At 34.6% G+C, this 26,556-nt stretch overlaps 2 protein-coding genes and 1 long non-coding RNA gene across 3 annotated transcripts; 1 reads left to right on the top strand and 2 right to left on the bottom strand.

Annotated features, from left to right (window-relative positions):
• Nucleotides 1-6,374: 6,374 nt before the first annotated feature.
• On the bottom strand, nucleotides 6,375-14,277 carry LOC125075375. Its single transcript, XM_047687117.1, has 7 exons — nucleotides 14,125-14,277; nucleotides 12,872-13,327; nucleotides 11,891-12,062; nucleotides 10,581-10,684; nucleotides 8,974-9,315; nucleotides 7,031-7,521; nucleotides 6,375-6,386 (listed from the first exon to the last, which is right to left on the bottom strand). The coding sequence occupies exons 1-7, from the start codon at nucleotides 14,189-14,191 to the stop codon at nucleotides 6,375-6,377; spliced, it is 1,644 nt and encodes a 547-aa protein (XP_047543073.1). The 5' UTR covers nucleotides 14,192-14,277.
• Nucleotides 14,278-16,203: 1,926 nt separating this feature from the next.
• LOC125075342 lies at nucleotides 16,204-17,949 on the bottom strand. Its single transcript, XR_007120200.1, has 3 exons — nucleotides 17,925-17,949; nucleotides 17,033-17,136; nucleotides 16,204-16,258 (listed from the first exon to the last, which is right to left on the bottom strand). It is a non-coding gene; the product is annotated as an uncharacterized LOC125075342 (long non-coding RNA).
• A 3,867-nt stretch (nucleotides 17,950-21,816) lies between these two features.
• On the top strand, nucleotides 21,817-25,110 carry LOC125075376. The gene is made up of 5 exons (XM_047687118.1): nucleotides 21,817-21,860; nucleotides 22,539-22,946; nucleotides 23,505-23,631; nucleotides 24,354-24,469; nucleotides 24,956-25,110. Exons 1-5 carry the CDS (start codon nucleotides 21,821-21,823, stop codon nucleotides 25,108-25,110), a joined length of 846 nt encoding a protein of 281 aa, XP_047543074.1. The 5' UTR covers nucleotides 21,817-21,820.
• Nucleotides 25,111-26,556: the final 1,446 nt, after the last annotated feature.

The following is a 26,556-nucleotide window of genomic DNA, read 5'->3' on the forward strand; positions in this document are numbered from 1 at the left end:
TAGCATGCGAAAGCGATCCTGTGATTCCCGCCGAAGAATGTAGAGGGTACCGCTGGTTTTTGGAGGATTTTATAGTGTACTGGGGCGCATTAGACGTTTTGGGCACCGTTGAGTCCCACATATCCTCCTTTTTTTTCACTGGAAAATCGCATGACGCTTTTCCCCTACATAATGTGTGGGGTATGTGGGGCTCGCCGGCGCTGAAGGCGCCGGAATACCCACTAAAAAACTAGCGGTACCCACTCAGTCTTTACGGTGCGGTGGCCGCATGCTACCGTAACGCGCCGACGGTTGGCCCACCATGGGCCTCCAAGCTAAAGTAGTTCCCAGGGTACAGAGTACCCTCCTACACCCGGCGACGTTTACCCCGGTCCCACATATCCCCCTACTTCATGTGGGGGAAAACCGCAACACGTTTTCCTTAGAGAAAAAAAAATACTGGAGGACCTATTATTCTCCAAATATGTAAAATATTAACACATCAATTTATTGTGTGGATTAATTATATGCAAGAATTATTTTTATATTTTACTAAATTAATAAAGATTGTAGAGTTGGTTTTTCTTATAAATATTTAAGTACCTATATTTAATTGATATATTTATTCTATATTTTTCAAACTTTTATTATCTGTGTGGCTGAATATTTTAAACAATGTCTTAACTGTCAATATTAAAACATCGTTAAAACATTTAAACATTCGTTTTAGGAAATATATTGTTAAGTACAAAGACCTCTGTGCTATGTCGACGCAGGGCTGCCAATATTTAAAAACAAAGATAAGAATTGAGAAATAATGAATATTATTTCTTAGTATAATATCCCTGACCTAACTTCGTACGAGTGAAATAAATTTTAATAAAATTTTACAAGCTGATCGCAGCGCCATCAAGAGTTCGCTTAAATCACTCAAAAAAGTCATCAGAATGCGATCCGTTTAGGAGCAGTTCAGTGACAGACACACGTACAGAATGATTATATATATATAATAATTATTAATAATTTATTTGTGACATTGTTTGTACATTCGATGATGATACTTATTTTATATAAGAAACAACACTCAATTTTAATTATTTGGTGGCAGGGCTTCCTGCAATCCCGTGTCGGTAGGTACCACCAATTCATCATATATTCTATCGCCAACTGACTACAATGAACATCTCAGTTCCCAAGGTTAGTGGCGCTTTTGGTGGAATTTATTTCAAACAGGTATAGACTTATCCTTAGACCAGGAGACAGTGGCTGAAAATTGTATTTCATTTGTTTAAAGTATTGCGACCGTTCAGAGGTTAAATGTATTTCTAACAGATCATAAAAAATCTATACAATTGGGTAGGCAAGGTGGTACGACGACCTGGTGAAGGCCGCTTGTTGCACAAGACCGCCGTTGTGGCGATCTTTGGGGGAGGCCTAAGTCCATCAGTGGACGTCTTACGACTGAGATGATACAAGATACATTTATAACAAATTAGTCTTGTAAATAATAGTATATTATTAATAATATCTAATTAATATTTGTATTTTAATTGACACAAATGAGCAATAACGACTAGTAGAGATAACCCCCAGCTTTCTCGAGTCACGCCTCCTGGACTATAATAGACATCACACAAACAAATCGAAACATAACAGTACTAAGTGTGCCGTCTTGCTAGATATAACCCAGACGGGGTTATATCTACTAAGACGGGCTTGAACAAAGCCCTACCTACAAGTCATAATTAGTGAGTTTTTATAAAACCACTATTTAATTTGTGCATATATTTTAATGATAATATCGAAGTGATACGAAGACATTTTAACGCCGAACAGTATTGGTATGTTCCGGTTTGAAGGGTGAGTGACTTCAACTGCAGACACAAGGGACATAACATCTCGGCGCCCAAAAGCGGCGACGTATTGTCGTGATCTACGGAATGAGTATTATTCCTTACAGCGCCAACTTACCAACATACTTAAGGTGGTCCACTTGCCAAACAATTACATAAAAAATGAAGCTTTGGAATGCCGTATCCCTTATCTAATGGTCAAATTTAGCAGCAGCCCTGCCTGCCGGCCTCTCACAAGGTACTAATCGCCTCTGCTCGCTTCCGTTCCATTCAAAACGGACAATAAACAGACTGGCGAAATTCCCTCAAGACCCCATTCATTGGAGTATTTGTACGTTCAAGAAAATAGTAATATTACAAAAAAAAATGTATTGAGTGCGCTATTTATAGTTTTCGTGGTATGTTGATATGTGTTTTTTTATTTATTTTAGGAAGTCAGTGTATAGACCATTTGATTTTAAGTGGTTGCCACTTGCACACTAAGGAATACTAGTAATAAGTAGATGCCCCAAGCGGCTTCGCCTTCGCTGTCCTCTTTCTGAACCGATGTAATGTTAAAGTATAACAAATTATATTTATAATATACTAGCGACCCGCCCCGTCTTCGGACGGGTGCTATGCTGCCACTAAATATTCTACAGAATGTCTTACAACGTTCACAGTTTTTCAGTCGTTAGAAAAGACTAACCGCTAGGTCCTTGCGTTTTAAATCTGTAATATCTTCGAAAATATTCATTTAAATTACATGCTGTAAAGGGCCATATTGATCTAAATTAAATGCACAATGTGTTTAAGGTACATAATTCGATAACGATTAATGCTGTATTGCTTAAAATCGCTTCGAAAATAAGCCATTATTTCTCGTAAAAATAAAAATTAAAAAATGATTGTTGTGGGCTATCCCTAAGAGCTAGACATATACCATCAGTCTTATTTGAAGACCTTTTGAAGCTGTACAATACTGCAAGCGTTTGCAATGTTTTGCAAGAAATGTGTTTTATTTACGACATCACTTTATAAACCTCTAAAATTATCAGCGTTTCTCTACTATATTATGCATTTATTATACATATAAACCTTCCTCTTGAAACCTCATCAAAATCCGTTGCGTAATTTTAAAGATCTAAGCATACACAGGGACAGACAGCGGTAAGCGACTTTGTTTTATACTGTGTAATGATGATGATGAAGATACCTAAATTCAGTTTGTCAATGGATTCGTCGTGATTTTGTTTAATACAATTTATCTACGGCAGTTTTCCTAATTGTAGAACACTCTACTCTACCTTGATTGAATATCAATTAAATCAGTGATGACTTTATAAAAAAAACCTTATAAAACCACAAATAAATAAAGTATACTCAATAAAATATTGTATTGATGACTAGTTGTAGACCGCGTCATCGCTCGCGTTTTAGGGTTTAGTTGTCCGGTTTAAGGCATGTCTGTCGCTCTTCCACGGCAAAACCATAGAACGAAAGTTTAAAGTTGGATTTATACATTTGTAAAATTTAAATTTCGAATCTGAATAACGTTTTTGTCAAATCTAATGTGAATACCCTGATATATTAGTACAAAGATAATCTGTATTAATATTATAAATATGAAAGTAGCTTTATCGGTCTGTCCGTTGCTCTTTAACGGCCAAACCACAGAACCGAATTTGTGAAGGAATGAAAGGCTTTATATACCTAACACCTAACGACCAACCACTAAAACTAAAAATTACGTATTTAAATAACGCGCGAAAACGCTACTTTGACAATATGTCGCTGCAATGGGGTCGGTGACGTCACTTGCCTGTATTGTAATCTGTGGCACATATAATCCACGTACAGTAGGCAAACGAGGTTAACACAGTTAACAGGTTAGTGACGTCGTCATAAGCCCGACCAATCAGGAGCGTTTTGTGTCACGTGACAAACGTTTAAAAAATGCATTTTTATTTACGGATTTTTGGATAAATTAATTATTATTTTCAACTTTCGTTAATAAATAACCATTTTTAAACTCATAATATATACTGATTACAATAATTGACACTTTAATTTTCGCATTGTCAAATAGCCTATTGCAAGTACGAGAAAGTATATAATAATGAGTTAACTTTAAAAGCCAAACATGTGTCTATTATGGCCGGCACGTTTCACAGATAACAATAGCCGGCAGGGCTGCCAGCAGCTCAATTTTTTTAACGCTGGCTCACTGAAATTATACAGACTCAATTTTGCAAACGAAAAAAAAAAACATAAGTTACAAACGACCTCGTTTTTTTCCTTATCAATATGATAACAATGGCGGATTTAGGAGACCGGGGCAACTGCTCTGGAGCTTCCACAAGAGAGGGAACAATAGAGTTAACAATTTTAATATAATATGTGTTTAGATATCTAGATAAAGTCAAATTATTATAATATTACTAGTTGTCGCCCGCGGTTTCGCTCGCGTTTTAGAGGTTTGGTTGTCATGTGTTAGGCAAGAAAAGCCTATGTCCTTCCTTGGAGTTCAAGTTTGCTTCATACCAAATTTCGTCAAATTCGGTTCATCGGTTCGGTAGTGAAAGAGCTACAGACAGACAGACAGAGTTACTTTCACATTTATAATATTAGTGTAGATCAAATACTAATTTAAAAGTTACAGATAGTAAACATCATATTGACAAATTGATTCACAGAAATGAAAATGTTTAAATTAATTTGTAAATTGATTAGGGCCTCCTTCCTCTGTCATTGCAGGGCCTCCACTTAATTGAGGCCCCAAAGACTCTAGGACTTCAAATCCTCTAGATGAGAATGATTTTTTATCACAATTGTTATAAATTTACTTAGTTGATTGGGCTTTGTGCAAGTCCGTCTGTGTAAACACCACACACTCAGCATGTATTCTACCGCGAAACAGAAATTTGGTATTGTTGTGTTCCGGTTTGAAAGGTGATTGAGTCAGTGTAAGTACAGGCACAAGGGGCATAACATTGTTGATATGAGAAATTATTAATATATCTTTTAGTACCAATGTCTATGGATTGTGTGAAAGACGATATGGTTAGAATGAATGTTACTTGTGAGATGATGTCCGACAGAGAAGTATGGAAGAAGAAGACCTGCTGCGCCGACCCCAAGTAAAATAGGGATAAGGGCAGGAGAATGATGACGATGATGTCTATGGGCAGTGATGACCACTTACCATTTGACCTTGATACTCTAGTAACTCACGCAAAATATATATGATTTTTTATTATTTATTTTTATTATCTGACAACCCTGATAGCAAATGAAAGTTAAGATGTCAATCCTCTATTGTCTATGACTTCCGGTGCCCTTTGACGATCTATTTACATTATGCTCTTGTAGAGACGTAAATATTTTTTTTATTGTCTTTTTCTAAAGCTTTTAAACGCCCATTGACCAAATTAATATAGTGTGGATTTTTTTTATTTCCAAAATCATTATGTCATCCTGACCGATTTCGGTCACGGTGAATCTCAAGGGAGACCAGCCAACTAAGGTGGACATTTTACAGTGCACAACTGTGCGCAAACAGCACTCGCTATATACTCACTCCCATAATCTGATGGGACGCTAAATCCGAAACGACCGAAACATTTCGGGCGCATGACGAACAATTTTAACGACCTTGACGACGCACGGTAGTGTCTTCCAGACGCCGTGCTGTTACTGAGAACGTTTCGAAGGAAAAACCCAATAACTTAATGGGTCTGAGCTGGGGGTTTGATACGTTCAAGACCCAGGTCGCATCGATCTCCGTATTTGTGGCCTTATATTTAGAACATATATAATTTCTAAAAAAATGATGAGCTACTTTTACATCACGGAATCACATTTCTTATGAATTCCAACCAATTTTGTTTTTGCGAACATTTTCTTAAATTTAAAATAAGCGGGCTGGCAAGTGGAGCACACGTAGATCTAAGGTAGTTTTCATCGCAAACGCTCCACTAATCTTGGTAACTAAGATGTCATGTTTCATATCCCTGTAGTAACACTCACTCAACCTTTAAACCGAAACGCAATAATTCGTATTGCTATTTGTCGGTAGAATAATGTGCTACGTACAAAGACGGGCTTGCACAAAGCTCTACCATTAAATAAATTGAGATATTATTTATGATGCCATAGTCGAAGCGATATTTATTAGTTCAGGCACAATTCTAATAGAACAGAAAACGCATTTTGTAAACCCCGAAGACAGTTATCAGCTGATAGGAGGTCGTACTGTGTACATCTGATATAATTTGTATAATGTAAAGCTTTGAGGCATGTTGCGCTAAAACTGGACTATGGAGTGATAGAAAAAGTATTAACTTATTGTCTACTAATAACCGAAAAAAATCACCCACAACTACAAACACACACTCACGCACACGAACGCTCGCAAATATGCACATACACGAGAACAAATTACCATTTCTTAATACTCCAAATTGATAATGTAATTCTTAAGTTTAGTCTTTCTTATATTTATTGTAGAATTAAATAAAATGTTCTTATCCTAGAAAGAGACCCTTAGCTCAGGGCAAACGTTTAGGCTCCTGCCTGCCGCACACAATTGTACTTATTAAGGCATGATTTTTTTTGTATATTTGTAATGGAATAGGCGTTGGTCATCCATCTCACCTAATGAAAAGTGTAGATGAAAACGAAGGTGGTACACGCCCATCCAAAAGAAACCTGTTCACTCTACTCTTAAAGGCTCCAACTACAGAGTTCAACTTATAAACTGTAATATCTGTGGAAGAGAATAAATAAAGTTATTACTATTATTGTAAACTTCAATTGTAATAATCAAGACTTTATTTCACAACAGGATTGTACATCGCCTTGTAAATATTTCTTTTTATTTCGACTTCATAATCACTAATACTATCATTATTATCTCTTAAAATATCTTTAATAAACTTCCTAGTGTCATTCGTTTTAAAATTAATATTATGTATCATTGCGTCACGAATATTAGCTTTTAAATAATCTTCTTCATCGACACTTGCGTCTGTGTTGATAAGTTTATTAATTCTCGGCTTTAAATGTTTATTGGTATTTAGGTCATTGATATCTGGAGTAGATCTAGTAAGATCTGTTGTATAGTATCCAGTTTTGTAAATTTTTTTATTGGTATTACGATTCAGTGGAATCATTTTATCCGTTTTGAAATCTTTATGATTGCTAGATTCAGGTAGTACGCTTTCTAGGCTGATATCTGCTTGTTTATCGTTATTATACTCAGTATCTGAGTAGTAACCTTCACTATCATTACTGCCATTGGAAGGTTCTGCATGTTTTAGATCAAAGTTATCGCCGTCGATGTTAAACTTCCTTATTTTGCCGTAGTATCTGATTCTGAAAGTCGTCGTTTTTTTGGTCGTTGTTGTCATTTTATAAAGATCTTTCTTCACGTACTTCCGTATGTAGTATTTGCTTTTTCGCATCGGTGGTTTGGGTGTGGTCGTGGTGGTGGTCGTCGTGGTTGTCGTCGGTCCTCTCCTGCTTGATCCTCTTTCCTTCTGGTTGATTATTTTGAATTTCTCTTTGTATAATTTCATTTTGTGCCTAAGTCTCTTCATGATTGTTGCGTTTCGTGCATATTCCATGTATACGGTTGACGATGTTGGTTCTTTTGTTCGGAGATCAAATTTTACCATTTCTTTCATGTATCTGTTAGTTGATGTTTTATCTTATAAAATAAAAAATATTTAAGTTAATTTTAATGTAATAAACATGACTGCTCCGTTGGTATAGTGGCTAGATATAAGGGCACAGAACCAGACATCCTGGTTTCAACTAGAACACAGGTTAAAAAATTATTGTTTTTTTTTAAATTTAATCTCAGAAACCGTGTTGGGCCTGAAATCTATTCGATCGTATCAGATTTGCCATCGAATTATTAGAGTGAGGGAATAGAAATTACAGCTGTCACACATATTATGCGTAGTTCACTGAACTTCTTTAATATGGGCCGCAGATATTTTTCAGGTTGACACACTTACCATCATCTTCCAAAAATTTGGAAATTCATATAAATACTGAAAGTTATGCTTTTACATACATATACCGAGTACATCGTAAGAATTAACAGATCAACACAAAACACACACCACACATACCCAATGGTTCAATTATTTAATAGCTTCAAGCACAATGCACGAGGTGTACATACATAAGCAGCCCGTAAATGTCCCACTGCTGGGATAAAGGCCTCCTCTCCCTTTGAGGAGAAGGTTTGGAGCATATTCCACCACGCTGCTCCAATGCGGGTTGGCGGAATACACATGTGGCTGAATTTCGTTGAAATTAGACACATGCAGGTTTCCTCACGATGTTTTCCTTCACCGCCGAGCACGAGATGAATTATAAACACAAATTAAGCACATGAAATTTCAGTGGTGCTTTGAACCCGAAATCATCGGTTAAGATGCACGCGTTCTAACCACTGGGCCATCTCGGCTCTCGAGGTGTACTAGATTGTAATACCAGCACCAAATGTGTAGGTCGTAGCTAGTTCACTAGTGTAGAACTGGAGACCAATTTTACTATCGAATTGTCACTTTGTCGTAATCGAATCGAAACATGATCGTTGACACACCTAACTAGTTGCGGTTCAGTCGAAGTTCTATTACAATAAAATCTAGAGTGTATCGTAAGTCAAAGTCAAAAATCTTTATTCAATATAGAAGTGTTTACACTTGCTTATTGATAGTCAAAAATCTACCACCGGTTCGGAATTTAACACCTCGGATCTGAGATGAACCGGCGAAAGAAACTTAGCGGATTTTTTTTTTTGTTTTCTTTTTGCATGTAGGTACCATAATAATTATATTTTAGTTATTTGAAACAGCCTGGAGGCGATCATTTAATTCCCAAGGTGTGCAGTCAACTAAAAAGTCATTCGTCACCTTTATACATTAGTAGAGTCGATCCTCCGACTTATAATTCAATACGGATGTTAAATAAAATGTTGTCATTCTACGTTTCAATGAGTAAATTATCTTTTTAAGCAGCTGACATTAAGTTGAATATCAAGAAAAAATATATGTAAAGATATTTTTTACATCATTCTTTATAAACTACTCGTATATATTTATTTAAAGTTTGACATAATTGTTAGTGCGTTGACAGTCTTAGTTACCTTCAACTCCGTCGCCAACTTGACGCCGGCCTCCCATATAGTTACTTCCTTCCAATCTTTGTTTCACAGCATTTTGTATTTCTAGCCTTAATAATTTATCTTTAGCAGTTCCTTCTATTCTTTCATATGGCATGAAAATTAACACCTTAATAGCATCACTAGCTATATCGATAGGTTGTTTGTTATTTTTGGGATAATCTTGTAAGTCTCTTAGGAAATTCGCAAGGTCATGAAGATCTCCTTCTTCGTATATTGTATCAGCTATGTCCAGAATAGCATTCCAGTCGGGCGCTATATCTTCTCTTCGGTTTTGAAGAGCACCCACTCCGTTTTGTGATTGTACTGTCAACAAAATAAGACGTGAGAGTTAAAAAGTCGAAACTACTAACATTTTTTTAAATAAATTCGATATACAATCAAGTAGACTCTTAAAAGTACTTTTGAATCGTAATTGTATTTAATGTAAGGTTACCACTCGTTTAGATTGTAGATTCTACCGAAGAAAAGCAGCAAATAACTCAGTAGTTACTCTTTGCCAACATTTTAAATACAGTTCAATTTATATTTATACATCCTGTTTAAGATTCAATAAGTATTAGCTTCACGCATTTTGTCATCTTTAATCTTGTGTTGAGTAATATGCCTTGTAGATTTGAAGAGCCAAGAGGGCCTTCACCAGAAGTCATTTTCTTATTAAAATGGGGGTAGATTTACGTGGTAGAATAAATGATAATCTTCGAGATACAATCGACGTAATTTAATCAGTATGCACAGATATAGTACGATGATTGCGTAATTAGGAATCACTTCGACACAAATATAATTTCAAATATTTAAATAGCGGTGTGATGGCGGTAGTATTCAGTGATTTGTCACAAGCGTGATGTGCGGGCGCCGTCTCGTTCGAAAGTGTCATTCAGGCTGCCCGCACTGCCATCCACAATGACGCTTCGCTACGTTGACAGCTTGTCAACCTGACATCTGACGGAAACGCCGTCATACCAATTAAAGAAAACGATAAATTGGTTCGACGTAATTCCGTGCATTTATCAAACTTCAATGAATATCTATCTTGATTCTATCTGTATCTTAGCTTTTAAAATTGTTTTTAAGTAGTTAGGCAATTGATAAGTGGACTACCCGTAAGAAAAACTAACCACTCACATTGCCAATACGTCAATATTAGAATTATGACGCATTGTCCCTTGAGCCCGTAGTTACCTTTCAAATCAGAACACAATAATATTAACCGATACCTACCTAGATGGTCTTGCACGACCAAGTACCTTTTTATGTCATATCTTGGCGGACGGGCATATGGGCCACCTGATAGTAAGTGGTCACCATCGCCCATAGACAATGGCTCTGTTAGAAATATTAACCATTTCTTACATCGCCAATGCGCCACCAACCTTGGGAACTGAGATGTTACGCCCTTGTTCCTGTAGCTACACTAGCTCATCCTTCAAACTGGAACACAACAATACTGAGTACTGCTGTTTAGCGGCAGAATATCTGATGAGTGGTTGGTACTTACCCAGATGGGCTGGCACAAAGCCCTACCACTAATTAAACAGACATTTAAAAATTTCAACATTTAAACTTACTTTGGAGAGCTTCAGTGGACGCTAAGGTCGCAACGTATACCATCGAAGTGAACGTCTGCTGAACTATTGGTCCCAACATCGCTAGCTTATTGAGGTTGTTGAGTCTGCAAAATATTGACATTGCTTGTTTTATATATCCACTAGCTGTGTCCGCGACTTGGTGCGCGTTGTTTGAATTTAAGTTATTTGGATATTGTAGCGTGATTTTATTTTTTATAATATTCTAATATAAAAGTAACCTAAGTTTCACCTTATTACATCCGCTATCTGCCAGTGAAAGTCCCGTCAAAATTGGTCCAGCCGTTCCAGAGATTAGCCGGAACAAACAGACAGACAGACAGACAAAAATTGTAAAAATAAAATATTTTGTTATATTTACCGTGTATACATACATATGCATTTCGTTAAAACGGGTTATTTTAATATTACAAACAGACACTCCAATTTTATTATAAGCATAGATTGTGATACACCCACACCTAATGTCCAATTGAATCATCCAGAAATCACTAGATACAGGAAGACTTAATAGGTTAAGACATACTTCATTAATCCAAACCGAAATACAGAAAGGTGAAACGATTCAGTTAAAATTACACAGTCAGACAGAAATTACACACACGTACTAAACATAAATAAAAAAAAAATCGGCAAAATAAACACGCTTTCTTGCCATAAAATTTAATTAAATTTTAAACCTTGTTTATTCCCGCAGAAACGATGTCAGTCATTTTGATGACGTCAGATTGTTAAAAACAAGTGTCGTGTATGTACGACCGGTACTCATTCACGTTAACAGCTATTTTTTTTGGAAAACAATGAATTACAATCGCTATCGTTGCAACTTGGAATTTGTAATGTACAAATACTAGCATTTAAACTGCAGAAAAGTTGTTTATCAAGCCAGAAATATTGAAATGACAGTTTTTGCCTATATGACGCCACACCACGGCGGCTCGTGTTTTAGGTCACGTGATATTAGCATTAGCATTAGCATTAGCAGCCTGTAAATTTTCCCACTGCTGGGCTAAAGGCCTCCTCTCCCTTTGAGGAGAAGGTTTGGAGCATGGAGTGAGTCGAGATGGCCCAGTGGTTAGAACGCGTGCATCTTAACCGATGATTTCGGGTTCAAGCCCAGGCAGGCACCACTGAATTTTCATGTGCTTAATTTGTATTTATAATTCATCTCGTGCTCGGCGGTGAAGGAAAACATCGTGAGGAAACCTGCATGTGTCTAATTTCAATGAAATTCTGCCACATGTGTATTCCGCCAACCCGCATTGTTTATACCTACCGCAAAATATTTATACCTGGTGACTTCGTGGTGTAAACCAACAATGAGATTCTTAAGGTCATCCGGTTCCTTTTCGGATAATTTCTTTAACGCCACGACCAAACCTGCCGTGAAATACCCTTCACGGGTTTCTTTTTTTACTAGAATGAGTTCATTAAGTAGACGATTTCTTGCGGGTTTGCTTGTCGCTGAAACAGTTGAAGACTTACCAAGTATTTAAGTGTTGTTTTAAGTGGTCAAGCAATGGTCAAACTATTAATAGTCTTATATGATATAGATGATGATCGGGCAAATCGGCCACCTGATGGTTAGTGGTCACTTCATCCTATAAATAAGAAATATTAACCATTCCTATTCTATATGTCCTTTGTACCTTAAGTTACAATGGATCACTCACCCTTCAAACCGGAACACAACAATACTGATGTTTGGCGGTAACATATCTGACAGGTACCTGTCCAGGCTTGCACAAAACCCTACCACCAAGTATCACCAAGTAGTCTAGCTTACGACAGCACACATTTTAAATTTACTGGTAGATCTAATATTGATTGACAGGAAATGGGCCAGCTGATTATAAGTGATAACTACTGCGGACACTTTATACAACGGCTACTGATTTAAGTTTAATGTACTATAGAAGTATTCGTTCACTTTACGACATTCTTATGAGTGTTTGCATAATTTTCCCATTACTCCTAATTCCCATTACGTCGAAACAAAATATACTTTATTCAAGTAGGCATCTACAAGCGCTTTTGAATCGTCATTAAGCAAACTATATTAACTGAAGCCACCACCGGTTCGAAATGCAGATTCTACCGAGAAGTACCGGCAAGAAACCAGGTGTTTACTCTTTTTCAAGATTTAAAAATACAAAGTCATGTTAGTTAAATATAATTATATAAATTTGTATATAATACATTCTGCCTCAAAATCAACTAGAGTTGTTTTGGCCTTTATAATATTAGTACAGATTAATATAGACATAACTCACTGGGCACAGTTATTGTCGACTTTTGAAATATATCTTCAGTGAAATCCGGAAATTCTGGTATATATGACGTAGACGGACTGGTAGCAACAGTACTTGCAGCAGTAAACGTAACGCTTTGCGTTTCAAGAATCGTTTCTGTGTTTGTTGCAATTGTATCTTGTAAAGTTTCCGTCTGATTTATTAATTGGATGTCATCAATTGAGGAAGTTAAATCAGTTACGATGTCAGGTATATTCGTGGGTGACGTGTCAGCTTGTGTTTGTGTGTCAGTCGTCGAATCAGACGCGTTCACGTAGAAATTTATATAATCTGGAGCCTTGTCTTCCCAATCTTCATAATCGTAATCGAAAGTGTTACTTTTTCTTGCTCTATGAACTTTACCGTTTGCTTGTATTCTATGCACGTCGTATTTAGGTGATTTTTTCATGATTTGCGGCATAATTTCATATTTTTGTCCTGTAACTTAAATGTGACTCAGTAAATGGACGGAGAATCTGATAGAATTGGACCTTAAATTAACCTTAACCCTGTCAGTCACGTAGTCAAGTATTAAGCATAACATGCAGCTAGGTGGAAACAGAGTTCGGGCGAGAAGTGGTTTTCCAAAAAACTTGAATTATTTTATTAAACTTCTCCAATTTTAAGAGACCTTCTGGGGACGGTATAGGATTTGAATATCATCGGCCAATCGCCCATAGGCTCGTGTAACGCCTAATTTGTCTTTATAATTTATCTCTTGTGTGTCGGTAAACTTTGTCAGTAATGACTTATGTTTAGGGCCAAGTTCTGCTGTTCGTACATGTTGTACATCACTATCTGCAGTGGAACAATGTGTGTAATGAACTTAAATTAGTCAACAATCAAACTCAGAAAGATCTTGAAACGAGAAGATTGGCTTAATGAAAATCTGCTTACAACTTCCAATTAGAAAAAAATACCATTAAAAATATAAGTTTCTATTTAAGGAAGCTTTGTGTAACAACCGCATTTTGTAAATTTTTTAATGATACCAGTTACCATCGGCAAGTAAATGCAGATATTCTTTTCCATCAATAAAATATAAATCTGTAAATAGTATAAAAGAAAGTCGCTTTCCGCCGTCTGTACGCTTGAACTTTTAAACTACGCAACGGATTTTAATGCGGTTTCCATCAACAATCAGACAGTTTCCAGAGAAAGGTTTACATCTTTAATACATTTACATTAAAATTTATTGATTGACAATGTTGTCTCTAAAACATATTCATTTTTACCTTCACTGAATGTGAATAAGCAAATATCCAAGAAAATACCAAGAGTGAACATATCCAATCGCGACATTTAACTAACATACTCCTAAACAATAAAAACGTATGCGCGCGCAACTAAACACACACAATGACAAATATTACAGATTCAACGTTACACACAAGCATTTCTCTTCAAATATATTTATTAAAATCAGATGCAGTAAAACTATTTTTATAATACAGCGACGATAAATTTATAACAGGTATAAATTGGTTTGGTTTTGAAATAGTTTTATATCGAAGGCGATACACTTTTGTTATCTAAGGCGCAGCGTTCACTGAGAGAGTACCGTATTTTATTTCAGGCGGCTCATCTGATGTAAAGTCACTGTCCCTGCCCATGGATATCTGCAATACTATACATTAAAGGCTTTAATGTATGTATAGGATCGAAAAACCGCCGGCAAAAGCTGGTTCCACAGAGTGGTTGTGCGAGGCAGAATTTGTTTATAAATGACGTTGTTGTGGATTTTTGGACATCTAGGTGGTGTAGATGAAACTTTAAATTCTGACGTAATATCCTTAGAAAAAATTTATCCAAATATATCCATGATTAATCAAAACAATTCGTTGGGACATACTCCGTATAAAATTCGGTAGATAGAACAGAGTAATCAAACTTCCAAAAGCCAAAGGACCAAACAGGTCGGAAAGGGAAGGATAATTCGAGCTGCTCTGAGTTGAATACGATCAAATAGAAGAAGTTGGCATTCAAGTTGCAGTTGCCCCTTAACAGTGGCATAGTTATCGTAGGACCAGGTGGTGCAGTGCACCAGGGACCCCGAGCTCAGGGGATCCTCTAACCTAAGCTTTGAAATGAGCTTTGAATAGAGATGACGTATGGATTTAGCCTACTAATGATAAATTCAACTCACTGTATCCTGTACCCCTATTCTTATTCCTATCTATAATTTTGAAGGGCAATATCAGTAAAAGAGGGGGTGGAAGGAGGGGGTGAGGGCCCGATTCTTTTTCTATGCACTAGCCCTTGCCACACCTCGCACCTTATTTTATTTTATATACGTTTATTTTATTACAAATTTAAATTTGGAACGTTTTAACTTGAGAGCGAGTGTTATAGTATTAGTGAAAATAAAATACAAGACATTTATCATAACAATGATATATATATATTTCTTTTTACATTAACAGCCTGTAAATATCCCACTGCTGGGCTAAGGTCTTCTCTCTCTTTGAAGAGAAGGTTATACGTAAAGAGAAAAGGTGTGGACTGTAAGAATCATTATTTGCATGCAATTAAAAACTATTGTTATTTACGCCAAAGAAGTAGAACATCTCACGACATTTTTATGAATGTTGGAGCATTGCTCCGTTTAACATAGGACAGATTTTTTTTTTATGTCAAATCGCGCGTTTTTTCATAATAGTGCAAGAAACCAGCTTTTCTAATATGAAGTACGTCTGGGAAATCGAAATATGCTTCTTCTTCCAAAAAAAATAATATATTCCTCAATAAATAAAAATAAAAATGTTATTTACTGTAACTTAATTCTAATTATCTCCCATGTATAATTTTTCAATTCAGTTCATGCCCGTCTGGGTAAACCACATCATAAATTCTACCGCAAAGCAGCAATACTTAGTATTGGTGTGTTCCTCCCATCTCAGTTCCCAAGGTTGGTGGCACATTGGCGATACAAGGCATCCAATTCTATATGTCTATGGGCATTGGTATTATTGGCCAGTAGGCCTACCAATGGTAGAAAAAAGTGCTGTGAATCCAATCTCTAACCCCAACCTACGCCACCTGGAATTGCTTCTTTGCTTTGTAGATCTTCACCAGGATATAGTCTACGCTTTATAACACTATCCAGTTCGGTCACCAGCAATTTCTCTCTAGCAGTTCCGTGAATTCTTCTGAACGGCCTATCCATGTATGCTTGTAGAGCTTCGTCGATGACATCTCTCGCTGTTTCTGTGCTGTTCGGGTACCTTTCTATATCTTTTATAACTTTTGCAATATCATCTATATCTTTTTCTATGTAGACGGTATCTACAACGTCGATTAGACCGTTTACATCTCTCTTTAGAACAGCATGTCTATTTTCTAACGCATATTCTGCGTATTTAAAATGATCTGAAAAAAAAATTGATTTATAATTTATTTTGATTCCGAAGTTCCAATGTGTCATTCAAGTGCATGTTGGGGAAGTGGTGTCCTTATGATTTCGGTTAGGGTGGCACCACTTATAGTAGAGTAACCTACTTCCACTCTCTATTCCTTCACTCGCTCCATCTCCCACTCGACTAAAGTGCAGGACCAATGGATTGACATCTTCTATGAATGTTTTCTGTAAACATTACCGATTGCCAAATTCCTTGCTGCTTCCAAAAATATCTTATAACATTTGATGAGATGAGCCGAGATGGCTCAGTGATTAGAACGCGTGCATCTTTACCGATTATTGCGGGTTCAAAACCAGTTATCTAAATTCAACGAAATGCTGCCAGCAGTCGGAGTTCGGTAGAATAACAATTACATATTGTTCGTATTATCTCGTCTTATTGCCTCCACTGGTGACAGGAGACCTGGTTTAGTTTTCGACCAGAAGATCGGAATTGCGATTCAACGGAAATGCTGCTAGCTGTCTTGCCACCATTCATGATCATGATTAGTCAAGTTTTAACATTTATTTGTAAATTATAACTTACTTTTAATAATTAATTTAATACCTTAACATTGATTTAAAAAAAAATCCATTAAAACCTGGACTTTATAACTATTATAAAATCTTTGATCATGTGACTTCAACCTTGTTAATTTCACAATAAATGTCACCTTTGGATTAAAATTGTCATGATCTGCAACTTCAAAAGCCACTGGACCAACGAGGCAGTTACGGTTACTTACTTAGCATAACATCAGAAGGTTCAGAGGCTAACATCTGAATCATCGCTTGGAACACTTCAGCCATCATTCCTCCGAATAGTAACATTCTACCTTCAGCATTCAATCTGCAAAAAAAACCTTCCCGTACTTTTTCCTAAATCACGTAAAGTCGATTCCAATGTAAGGAAAGATAAATTAATAACTTTGATCTTGACTTGACATGCAATCATTGTTCGAGATCGTAAGTAATCTGTGGTCGTCAATCATCTTGGAATCGTCAAAAATGGCGGCTTAAGTGTTAGCGAATAATCTATAATAATATCGAAACTTCGGAAGTCAAATTTAAATGGATATAAGTAGTTAAATGTAACGTTGTTCAAATTCTAACATTTTACTCTCATATTCTGCGGTGAATTTCAATTTTCTTCTCACAGAATGAGATCACTGAGATCTACTGATTGTTCTTGAACTCATGTAATGGAGTCAGATAATAGTAAGTTCTTGGGTCACAGAAAAAATGGTATTCTTGTCATTGTCACGTTGGCTCTACTGAGATCATATTAGGAGTTTGAACCAAGAATATGAATAAACTGCAAATTATTTATCTTTCGTAATTTTTATGATATTGGTAGGCAGACAAGCAAATGGGCCACCTGATGGTAAGTGGTCACCATCGCCTATGGACAGTGCGCTGTAAAAAATATTAGCATTTCTTACATCGCCATTGCTCCACCATCCTTGGGACCTAAGATGTTACGTCCCTTGTGCCTGTAGTTACACAAGCTCACTCTTCAAACGGGAACACAACAATACTGAGTACTGCTGTTTGGCGGTAGAATATCTTATGAGTGGCTAGCACAGCACATAGTCGCACCAAATAAAAGTTATATTTACAGTTATATTTATTTCATACCGTTGAATTTGTGAATTCAGTGTTGCTAATAAAGGTGTAATTTCCTTTGGATTCTTTTCAGTCAACATTTTGAAGAGAACAATTAGGCTTGACGTGAAACGACCTTCCTTCTTTGAGATCTCTTTTATATTTTCGTGGAATGGATTCTTAGTTACTGGAGACGGTGTTGTAACTGTAAGAGAATATTACAAAGTAGGTTTTACCTATTGTCTTGAGTTTAGGCAAATTTCCCATTTATTTTTCTTATTTTTTAATGTCTATAGTTATATAATGCTTTGAAAAATAGCTAATTAGAGCATTAGTAACCTAGTTTAGTTGTCTTAGGTCATTCAAGTTTTACGCAAATATCAATGAGGTATATGGTCTTAGTTTAATATCTGTAATATCCTCGAATATTTAAATTACATGCTGTAAAAGGCCATATAAATGGTTATCCCTAAGAGTTAGACAACTATCGCAGACATTTTGTAGACCTTTTTAAGGTGTATCTGTTACGTAGTTTTAAGCGTGTAAGTAAACATAGAGACTGGCAGAAAGCGGGAAGCTACTTTGTTTTATACTATGTAGTGATACTAAAATTATAAGAATTCGTTTTGTCAAATTAATTGAAGTTGATTAATTTGACTTCAAACACCAACATTTTCACAAGTTTCACAAGTGAACAAATAAGAATAGAATAATTAGCTGGCATAGACAATAGATGTAAATAAAATTCCTCTATAGGTCATGAGAATCTTCTAGTCTTACACTGCTTGTCAAAAATAGCCATAAATAATACTTAAAAGAATAAAAAATATATGTACCAGTCTTTACGTAAGCATATTGTAGGGGTGTTGCTTACTTTTGCTGACTAGAGTAAAGTTAATAATTATAAAAAATTTATAATATAAATTAATTTAACACAAATAAGGAAATCATTTATATATACTAAAATTAGAAAATGGTCAAATGTTGATCCCAGGGGAACACCTACAGGTATATTTAGTTTAGTTAGATAGAAGATAATGAATATCGTTCGTGTAGCATTTGGAAAAGTCACATTAAACGTTGCACATGGTTGTAGTGCTTTGTACAAGCCTTTTAAGCTAATTTCTCAATCTACTATAAATTAAAAAGAAAAAACATAATAATATATAGAAGATAATAACGACCCAATTGTTTTTGATATTGGTTTGTTTATAATTGGTTGTAAAGAATATCAGATTTTTACGATTGTTCGATATACTGTTCGGTATATTATAATTATTAATTTGTTAATAACATTTGAGATTGTGAAACTTACGGTGGTCTAAAATATCGTCAGTTATTCCCGGAAAGTAAGTTTCGAAATGAAAAGATGGCGGTGAAGATGTCTCGACGGCTGTATTCGTCGTAACGAAGACTTCCAACAAATTCTCTGTTTCATTAGGAACAGTTATTACATGTGATGTTTCTATGTTTATGGATGGAGTTCTTGAAGATTCAGATTTATCTAAAGTTTTAGTAATAGGACTATTTGTAATAGCTCCGATAGTCACATCAGTATTTGTCAAATTTTTAATTGACTCTGTATAATTTTCAACATTTGTAAAATTATTGACAACACTCGTCTCTCCGATTGTCAGTACTGTATTTTCTGTATAAGCTGTTGTTTCGCTTAGTTTAACAGTGGAAGTAATTGTAGTTGTTTCAATAGATCCCTGTCTTAGCAATGTTTGTACATTATCATCCCAGTCTTCATAATCGTAATCAAAGTAATTGTTTTTACGATAATTATTTAAATAATGTCTTAAATTATTTATTCTACGATTAAATACATCACTACTTAGTGTACGTTTGTTATAAATTGGTTTTAATTTGAATCCTGAAATTATTAACAAAATACTAAATTAATGCATATTTGACTCAAATTTCAAGCAATCTTAAAAAGAGTCAAAGGAACTGTTTGATTAATAATAATCTCTTTCTCATCTTATTTCTGAACGATTTCAAAAACTACTTCTTAGATCTTCGATCGAAGCTTGTACGCTAATGAGTTAACGCCTTGAGTATCTTGGATCAAATCTAGGTAGGCTTTGATCGCTTAATCTGTCAGAGTCCCTTTTCTGTCCAATTGTGAAAAAGTGTAGAAATAGGAATCTTTGTTAGGTTAGGTTAGGACACTACTATTTCATGTGCAGTTAGCAAGCAGCCTTGGGATGATAGGTATTTGATATATATTATTCCCGGGTGTATTCACCCTGAACTATACTTGACCTTGAATACTAAATAATTTTGCGCTAAAAGAGATATCATCTTAAAAAATACCTCGAAACGTCTGTGCGAAGTGTGGCGCAAAACTGTACAACAGTAAATATATCGCAAAATGTATCATCGAGTTAAATATTACGTGATTAATAATTCAATACGAAACAATTTACTTTGTAAGAAATGTACATTTTATGAGCGATTGTTTTTATTACATATCAAAACGAAATCCGTATAGTTAAATTTTGTTGAATGTTAAGAATTTAAAAATACAATTTTTAGTTATAAATTAGATCAGATAGGATTAGGTGAGTTTTATTTATATTAATGTTGATGGTGAAAGGGACAGCGATTCATCAGTAAAGTCGCTGGAAAAAGTAGTTCAAATTATATTCTAGAAACATCTATGACTTTATGAAGTAAGGTGCGGATAAAGGAGAATAATCAAGAACCTTAGTAGCCTAGTAGAATGTAAAGCCAATGCATTGTACCCGGACGTCCAACTAACGGTGATACGTGTATTCATTTTATAATTATTATAGAAGATTTTACACATCATATTCTTAAATTTTACGCTCGTTTTCCACGGTGAGTTTCAAGTTTCTTGTTACAGAATACCTCGACAGTGCCTGGTTGAATAAAGAACCCATGGTTGATAGCCACCAGTGCCGAATGTTTCGTTCTTTATTTATTCATTTCTGACACCCTTTTTAGACTCTCGTAGCCATCGTATTATAATTACTATTACAGTAAATCTCATTTGTTGTTATTTCTTTGTTTAAATGAAATAATATTTTATTTTTTGGTATAAAGCATACAGTCATTATACATTAATACTTAAAACAGCTGCTCTAATTTAAAAAGTTAGTGAGCTAGTAATAACTGTCAGAGAAATAACATTTTCGATCCCAAAGTGGAAACACTGGTTTTGATTTCCATAAGTATTAATGTCTTTTGACAGAAATACCTCATTGATACTCGTTACTTGATAAGACCTTGAGAACTCAAGGCTATTCTTCGGCGTAAATTTATTTAAAAATTAAGGGTACTCATTAAAGTCATAATAGGACAATAATATACCAGCAACTTAAATTAAATGCCTTTCTTCTGAAAGTTATTGCTAGCTACACAGTATCCAACATAAATGCATAGTCTTGAGAACTGAAGGCATCAAAGTTTGTAAAATCAGAGTTTATTGGTCATTCCAATAAAGGTTATGAAATTTAAAAGCAACCAGAGATAATTGACAGCATTCTACAACTGTTCCAAGGATCTCGTATTGTCCTATTGACATAACGGCTACAGGATACAGGACTTAAGATCGACAAAACAGGAATGTTCCTTTTACGCACAATAATAAAACTATACGCTATTTGGGCACTATGATATTACCCATTGTTGGCTAGTCTCAAAATCAAAGTCAAATCTTCATTGAATATAGAAGCGTTACACTTGCTTATTTGTGACCGTCAGAAATCTACCATCAGTTCTGGTACTAAATACCTCGGACTTGAGAATCGGCGAAAGAAACCAAGCAGGTATTTTTTGGTCACTGTTCTTCAAATGTAAATGGTCAAAAATAACCAAATAGACGATTTTCATAATTGCTTAGAATAATTAAGAGCAAAGTCGGTTGGACGAATCTAGTTTTAATGTAATACTTGCTGAAAATGCGTGTGCTACCGTTATCGTTTCTTTTGACATTATTGGGTACGTTATTCTTATGAATTTTAAATTGTCGGCATCAGACAAACATTTCAAATAATGACAGGTTTTGGAAAACATAACATGTTACAAATATCTTATCTCGCGACCAAAGACATTCGTAGATAATGGAATCGTAGGAATGGTTAAAATTTATTTTGGCACCAATGTCTATGAGTGTTAGTAGCTACTACTCACTGGGTGGCCAATTAGACTATCCGCCTGCATACTTCATAAAAAAACATAAGCTTACATCATAATCAAATAGAAAAACGTAGAAGACTATTTTTTATTTGCGAACTGTACTTTTCGGATGACAGTTGACAGGTCAAGGTCATTGAAATTCCTGTTCTTATTTGAATCGCATTATGCTGAAAGGTAGACGATTATTATAGTATAAAGTAAAATACGGAAGGGATGAATGTCGTATTGTAAGAAGTGTGCTGAGTGTGAATGTAGATAGTTAAAAGACGAGAGCAGATTTAAAATATGTGAGATGGACTGTAGAAGGGATGACATGAGCGAGAGCGGTATAACCGACAGATAGGGATAGTGGCGAGAGAGAAAGGAAGACAGCACATTATATAAAAATGAATAAAAGTTATGAAGAGTTTAATCTAAATAGTAGTCATTTCGCCGTTCGATTGTATAATTTGATATAATAACATTAATTTAATTTTGTAGATACAACAAAAGCATCTAAAGGCTCAAGTGTGGACCTTGCATTAGAAACCGTATTAGAATTTAATGACGCAGTTGATTCGGGTGTCTTAGACAAGATAAAAGGAATCATAAACGATATCAGAAATACTTTTAAGGAAAATCCAGAAGACAACGTTCCAGATGAAAAGAAGAAGCCTTACAATTTTATAGATTTTCTCAAAGATGCTATTATAGCGACTAATTCTTATAAAGATGACGAATTAGTTGAATTACTCGACATAATTCATAGCGAAATAAATGAAATGGATTTAAAAGATGTTGATTACATTAGAGATTATTTAAAAAACAATATCGCTAACATGAAACGTGACTCCAGAAAAGCTCGAAACAATCTAGACAATCTATTAAGTAATTTAAGAAATACTAACGGCAATAGAAACGACAATTTCTATCTTAATTTCATCAATTCATTATACAAGAGAAATTCGGAACAGAAGTTTCTTAACATTCTAAATAGGTTGAATGTATTTCGTCGCAGGTCGGAAACGGACAATGAACTGAGAAAATTTATTAAAACAGCACTTCGCGATTTGGTTTCGGAGTTAAATATAACAGATGATAAAAGAAGGATATTGGAAATGTTGTTTGACGAATATAATCGCAATGCAATGAATAATAGAGCTTTGAGTGAAGTCGATGATTTCAACGTACAAACAAAGCTACCACTTTATAAACAGAAACTGAAAGAAATAACTATTCACAATAAGAAACAACATACCAATTCAAAATACTTTAATGAAAAACCAAGACATACAAAAGACGATAGAGTTAAACTTACCCACGTGACATTGTATCCAGAGAATTTAGAAATTATAAAAAAAAGAAAATTCATCCCAGATACAAATAATAAAATACAAAATGAATCTCATGGGGATATTCGAACGGATAAAAATGAAATTGACACGCAAGAGCGTATCACGTCATCAGGTGACGTTAATTCAAGTAGTGAAAAGGAAAGTGACGAAAAAGATCGTACTAATGAAATTATTGATGGCGTTAAAAGTGATACTAGATACAAGCGGACAACACAACGGAATAAATCTGCAAGATTTAGGTAAATTCATCAAAACCAAATTACTAATATTTTGAATGAAAAAAGCTTTATAAAGTTATATCTGTAAATATTCCATTTCGGAACAAATTACTTTTGTTAAGGGTTGTACAGTTAATTTTTTAAGGGGAAAACTACTTTAGCCTCGTTGAGCACCTTTTGGTAGGGCACATGCTCTTGACTGGCGTAGCCGTGTGCTGTTCGATTTAGAAGCTTTTTGGATGGGACGTGTTGAATAGCAGTATGACGTATTGTGCAACATTAGTGCAGCATAAACTTGTTTTTTCGTTTGATTATTATTTGAATTTTTATTTAAAGATAATGAAATTTCAAATTTTAATACTAAACGTTCTAAGTTTTCTCTTCTAGCGGCAGTTCCTATAACTAATAAGAAATGTCAACGTCGTAGATATTTGCGGTGTAAGAAATATAAAGCATTCCTTACATTGAAAAGGTGCCACAAACCTGAAGAACTAAGATGTTATATTCCTTGTGTCTGTAGTTATACTGAGTCACTAACTCTTCCAACTTTTGAAGATTAAACACAAGCCCTATTACCTCAAACATTTGCTTATATAATACTAGCTAAAATGTGTTTATTTACGACATCACATTAGCAAACCTTAAAATTATATATGTACCATATTATGCATGTATTATAGCGACTTTGTTTTATACTATGTGGTGAATTAACAACATATGAATCTATTATAATCATTTTACAGATCTAAAGCCAAGACAATTGGAAAAGTTAAAGACGACATTTCCGAAACAGATTACGACAGTACTGCAGAAAAGTCCTCACAATCAGCCAGTGGTTCTGACAATTCGGAACAATTCGGTAACTTGCATAAATACGATAAGCAGACGAATAAAAATCAAAAAAATGTACACAAAAGTGATGTGAAAACACGCAAAAACAATTCAACGTCTTATAAAATATTTGAAACTGATAAAATAAGACGCGCCAATTATCCAGAAACTTCTAGAAATGAAATTAAAAAAACAACATTGACAGAGCCCATAACAAATATGCAATTAAAAAAAAACTTTGATAACAATTCGAAAAATATATCTAAAATTTATAATTCAAGGAGAATAATGTTTTTAACTAACAACACATCAGTTACTACCGAACCTATTCATAATACAAGTGTTACTAGTATAAATATTACCGAAAAGTTTTTATTAAGTACACAAATAACTAAACCTACTAAAGTAATTGAAAATACGGAAAAGGTAACCGAGACAACGATTACACAGCTAACAACGGAAATTGCGAATGTGACATTATTTGATGTTAATAATTTTATTAAAAATTCTGAAGTACAAAATATAGAGAACGCTGAAAAGAAGAAACTTATAGAAAAGAAAATGAAAGAAGATTTAGATAGTTTGTTTTCTACGACAACTACTTCAACTACAACCGAGGCTTATGCGGATATTTTTAAAGGTATGGAAGACGAATTCGATTTAAGTTAAATATGATAATAAAAAAGTTATCACAGAAAATCGTTTCATTTTAAAAATTCAAATGTGTTGTGTTTGTAATTAATCCGGATTCCAATATTAAAATTAAATACCTAAAAATTACTTGGTATTAAACTAAAAACATTCCAAAAATTTTAGTTCTGTTATTTAATATATAATTAATATGTAATAAAACAAATGGGCATTGCATAAATATATATCTACTTTTGGAAGCAAAATACGTATTTTTTTTTTCCATAAATGAGTAATGCTATTTATTTAATACCCGTGTCGCCTTGAAATGTTATGCAAAATTTTAATAATGATGCGTCATTTTATGCAGTGTTATCTTCGAAAATTATTTATATTTCGGCAAAAACGGCAAATAGAGCACAAGTGTGTACAAACACAAACAAACACAAGTGCTTTATTCACTTACATAGTCCACTGAGACGGCATTTGAAGCATGACGAGAGAGCCAGCTAAATCCAGGACCCCGTAATCCGAAACTTTATTAGCTTGACGAAACAAACGAGAAAGTTCTGGCAAAAAAGTGATTTTTCTAAAAAAGTATCTTTCAGCTAAATAAAATTAAATGTGGATAAGTTAGTAAATAAGCACGATAAATGTAAAATACTTTTGTTGCCATTTTATTGACCAATTATTATAGCGTGATTATTTAATATTAATTTAAGATCCCGAACAGAAAGCCGAAATAACTAAGCCAGGGTAATTGAGAATCATTATTATCATCATTACCATAAAATTAATTTTATACTTCGAGCTGGAATTTACACTTGATTGGTCGAGCTCTAAACAATCTGTGGTATTGTGAAAAAAATGCATTTTGAACGATGACAAATTTGGTATCGGAACTTTCGAAGTCAATGTGTATATAAGCTTAGCGGAAGAACTGCTTAAAGTACATTTATAACATAAATATTGATAAAATAATGTTAATAAAATTTTCGATTAAGTACCTATTAGATTGAACTAAAATTATATTAAGATACATTAAAGGAAGGCACAGACTGCGCAGTGACAGACAGGTACATCAGATATATGGAGATTTGATCGATAAAAAATATGTATTTTTAATTTTTGAAAGCACTGATAATGTTATGTGATTATAGTATGAATATTTTTTTTGGATAGCTGTCAAAACATCGCAGTAAATTTGCACGTTTAATTACAGCTCAAACTAAGCCAATGGATTCAAATTAACGAAATACACTGTGAAGTTTAAAGTGAACAAAAGACAAAGCGGCGTAGTGGAGCGCATATCGAGACCAGAATGAACAAATAGAGTAGTAATTTTTTGAATATATTTCTTTATTACGAAATAATTACTTTAATACATTTTAATTAAAATTTGACATAGTTTCTCCTTTCTAATAAAGTTTAGTATTTGGCAACACTCAACATTGGCAAGTTGGAAAACTGTTAACCCAGTACTCT

This window comes from Vanessa atalanta, chromosome 30 (assembly GCF_905147765.1).
Source record: "Vanessa atalanta chromosome 30, ilVanAtal1.2, whole genome shotgun sequence".
Classification (NCBI taxonomy): domain Eukaryota; kingdom Metazoa; phylum Arthropoda; class Insecta; order Lepidoptera; family Nymphalidae; genus Vanessa; species Vanessa atalanta.

Coding starts and splice junctions, on each gene's coding strand:
- LOC125075375 (XM_047687117.1), bottom strand. CDS start 14,191: ATGTCGCGATTGGATATGTTCACTCTTGGTATTTTCTTGGATATTTGC. Junction 12,063..12,871: donor GTCGACAATAACTGTGCCCA/GTGAGTTATGTC, acceptor CAACTGTTTCAG/CGACAAGCAAACCCGCAAGA. Junction 7,522..8,973: donor AGTTGGCGACGGAGTTGAAG/GTAACTAAGACT, acceptor TTATTTTATAAG/ATAAAACATCAACTAACAGA.
- LOC125075376 (XM_047687118.1), top strand. CDS start 21,821: ATGCGTGTGCTACCGTTATCGTTTCTTTTGACATTATTGG. Junction 23,632..24,353: donor AATAAATCTGCAAGATTTAG/GTAAATTCATCA, acceptor ATCATTTTACAG/ATCTAAAGCCAAGACAATTG. Junction 24,470..24,955: donor TGACAATTCGGAACAATTCG/GTAACTTGCATA, acceptor AAAATTCTGAAG/TACAAAATATAGAGAACGCT.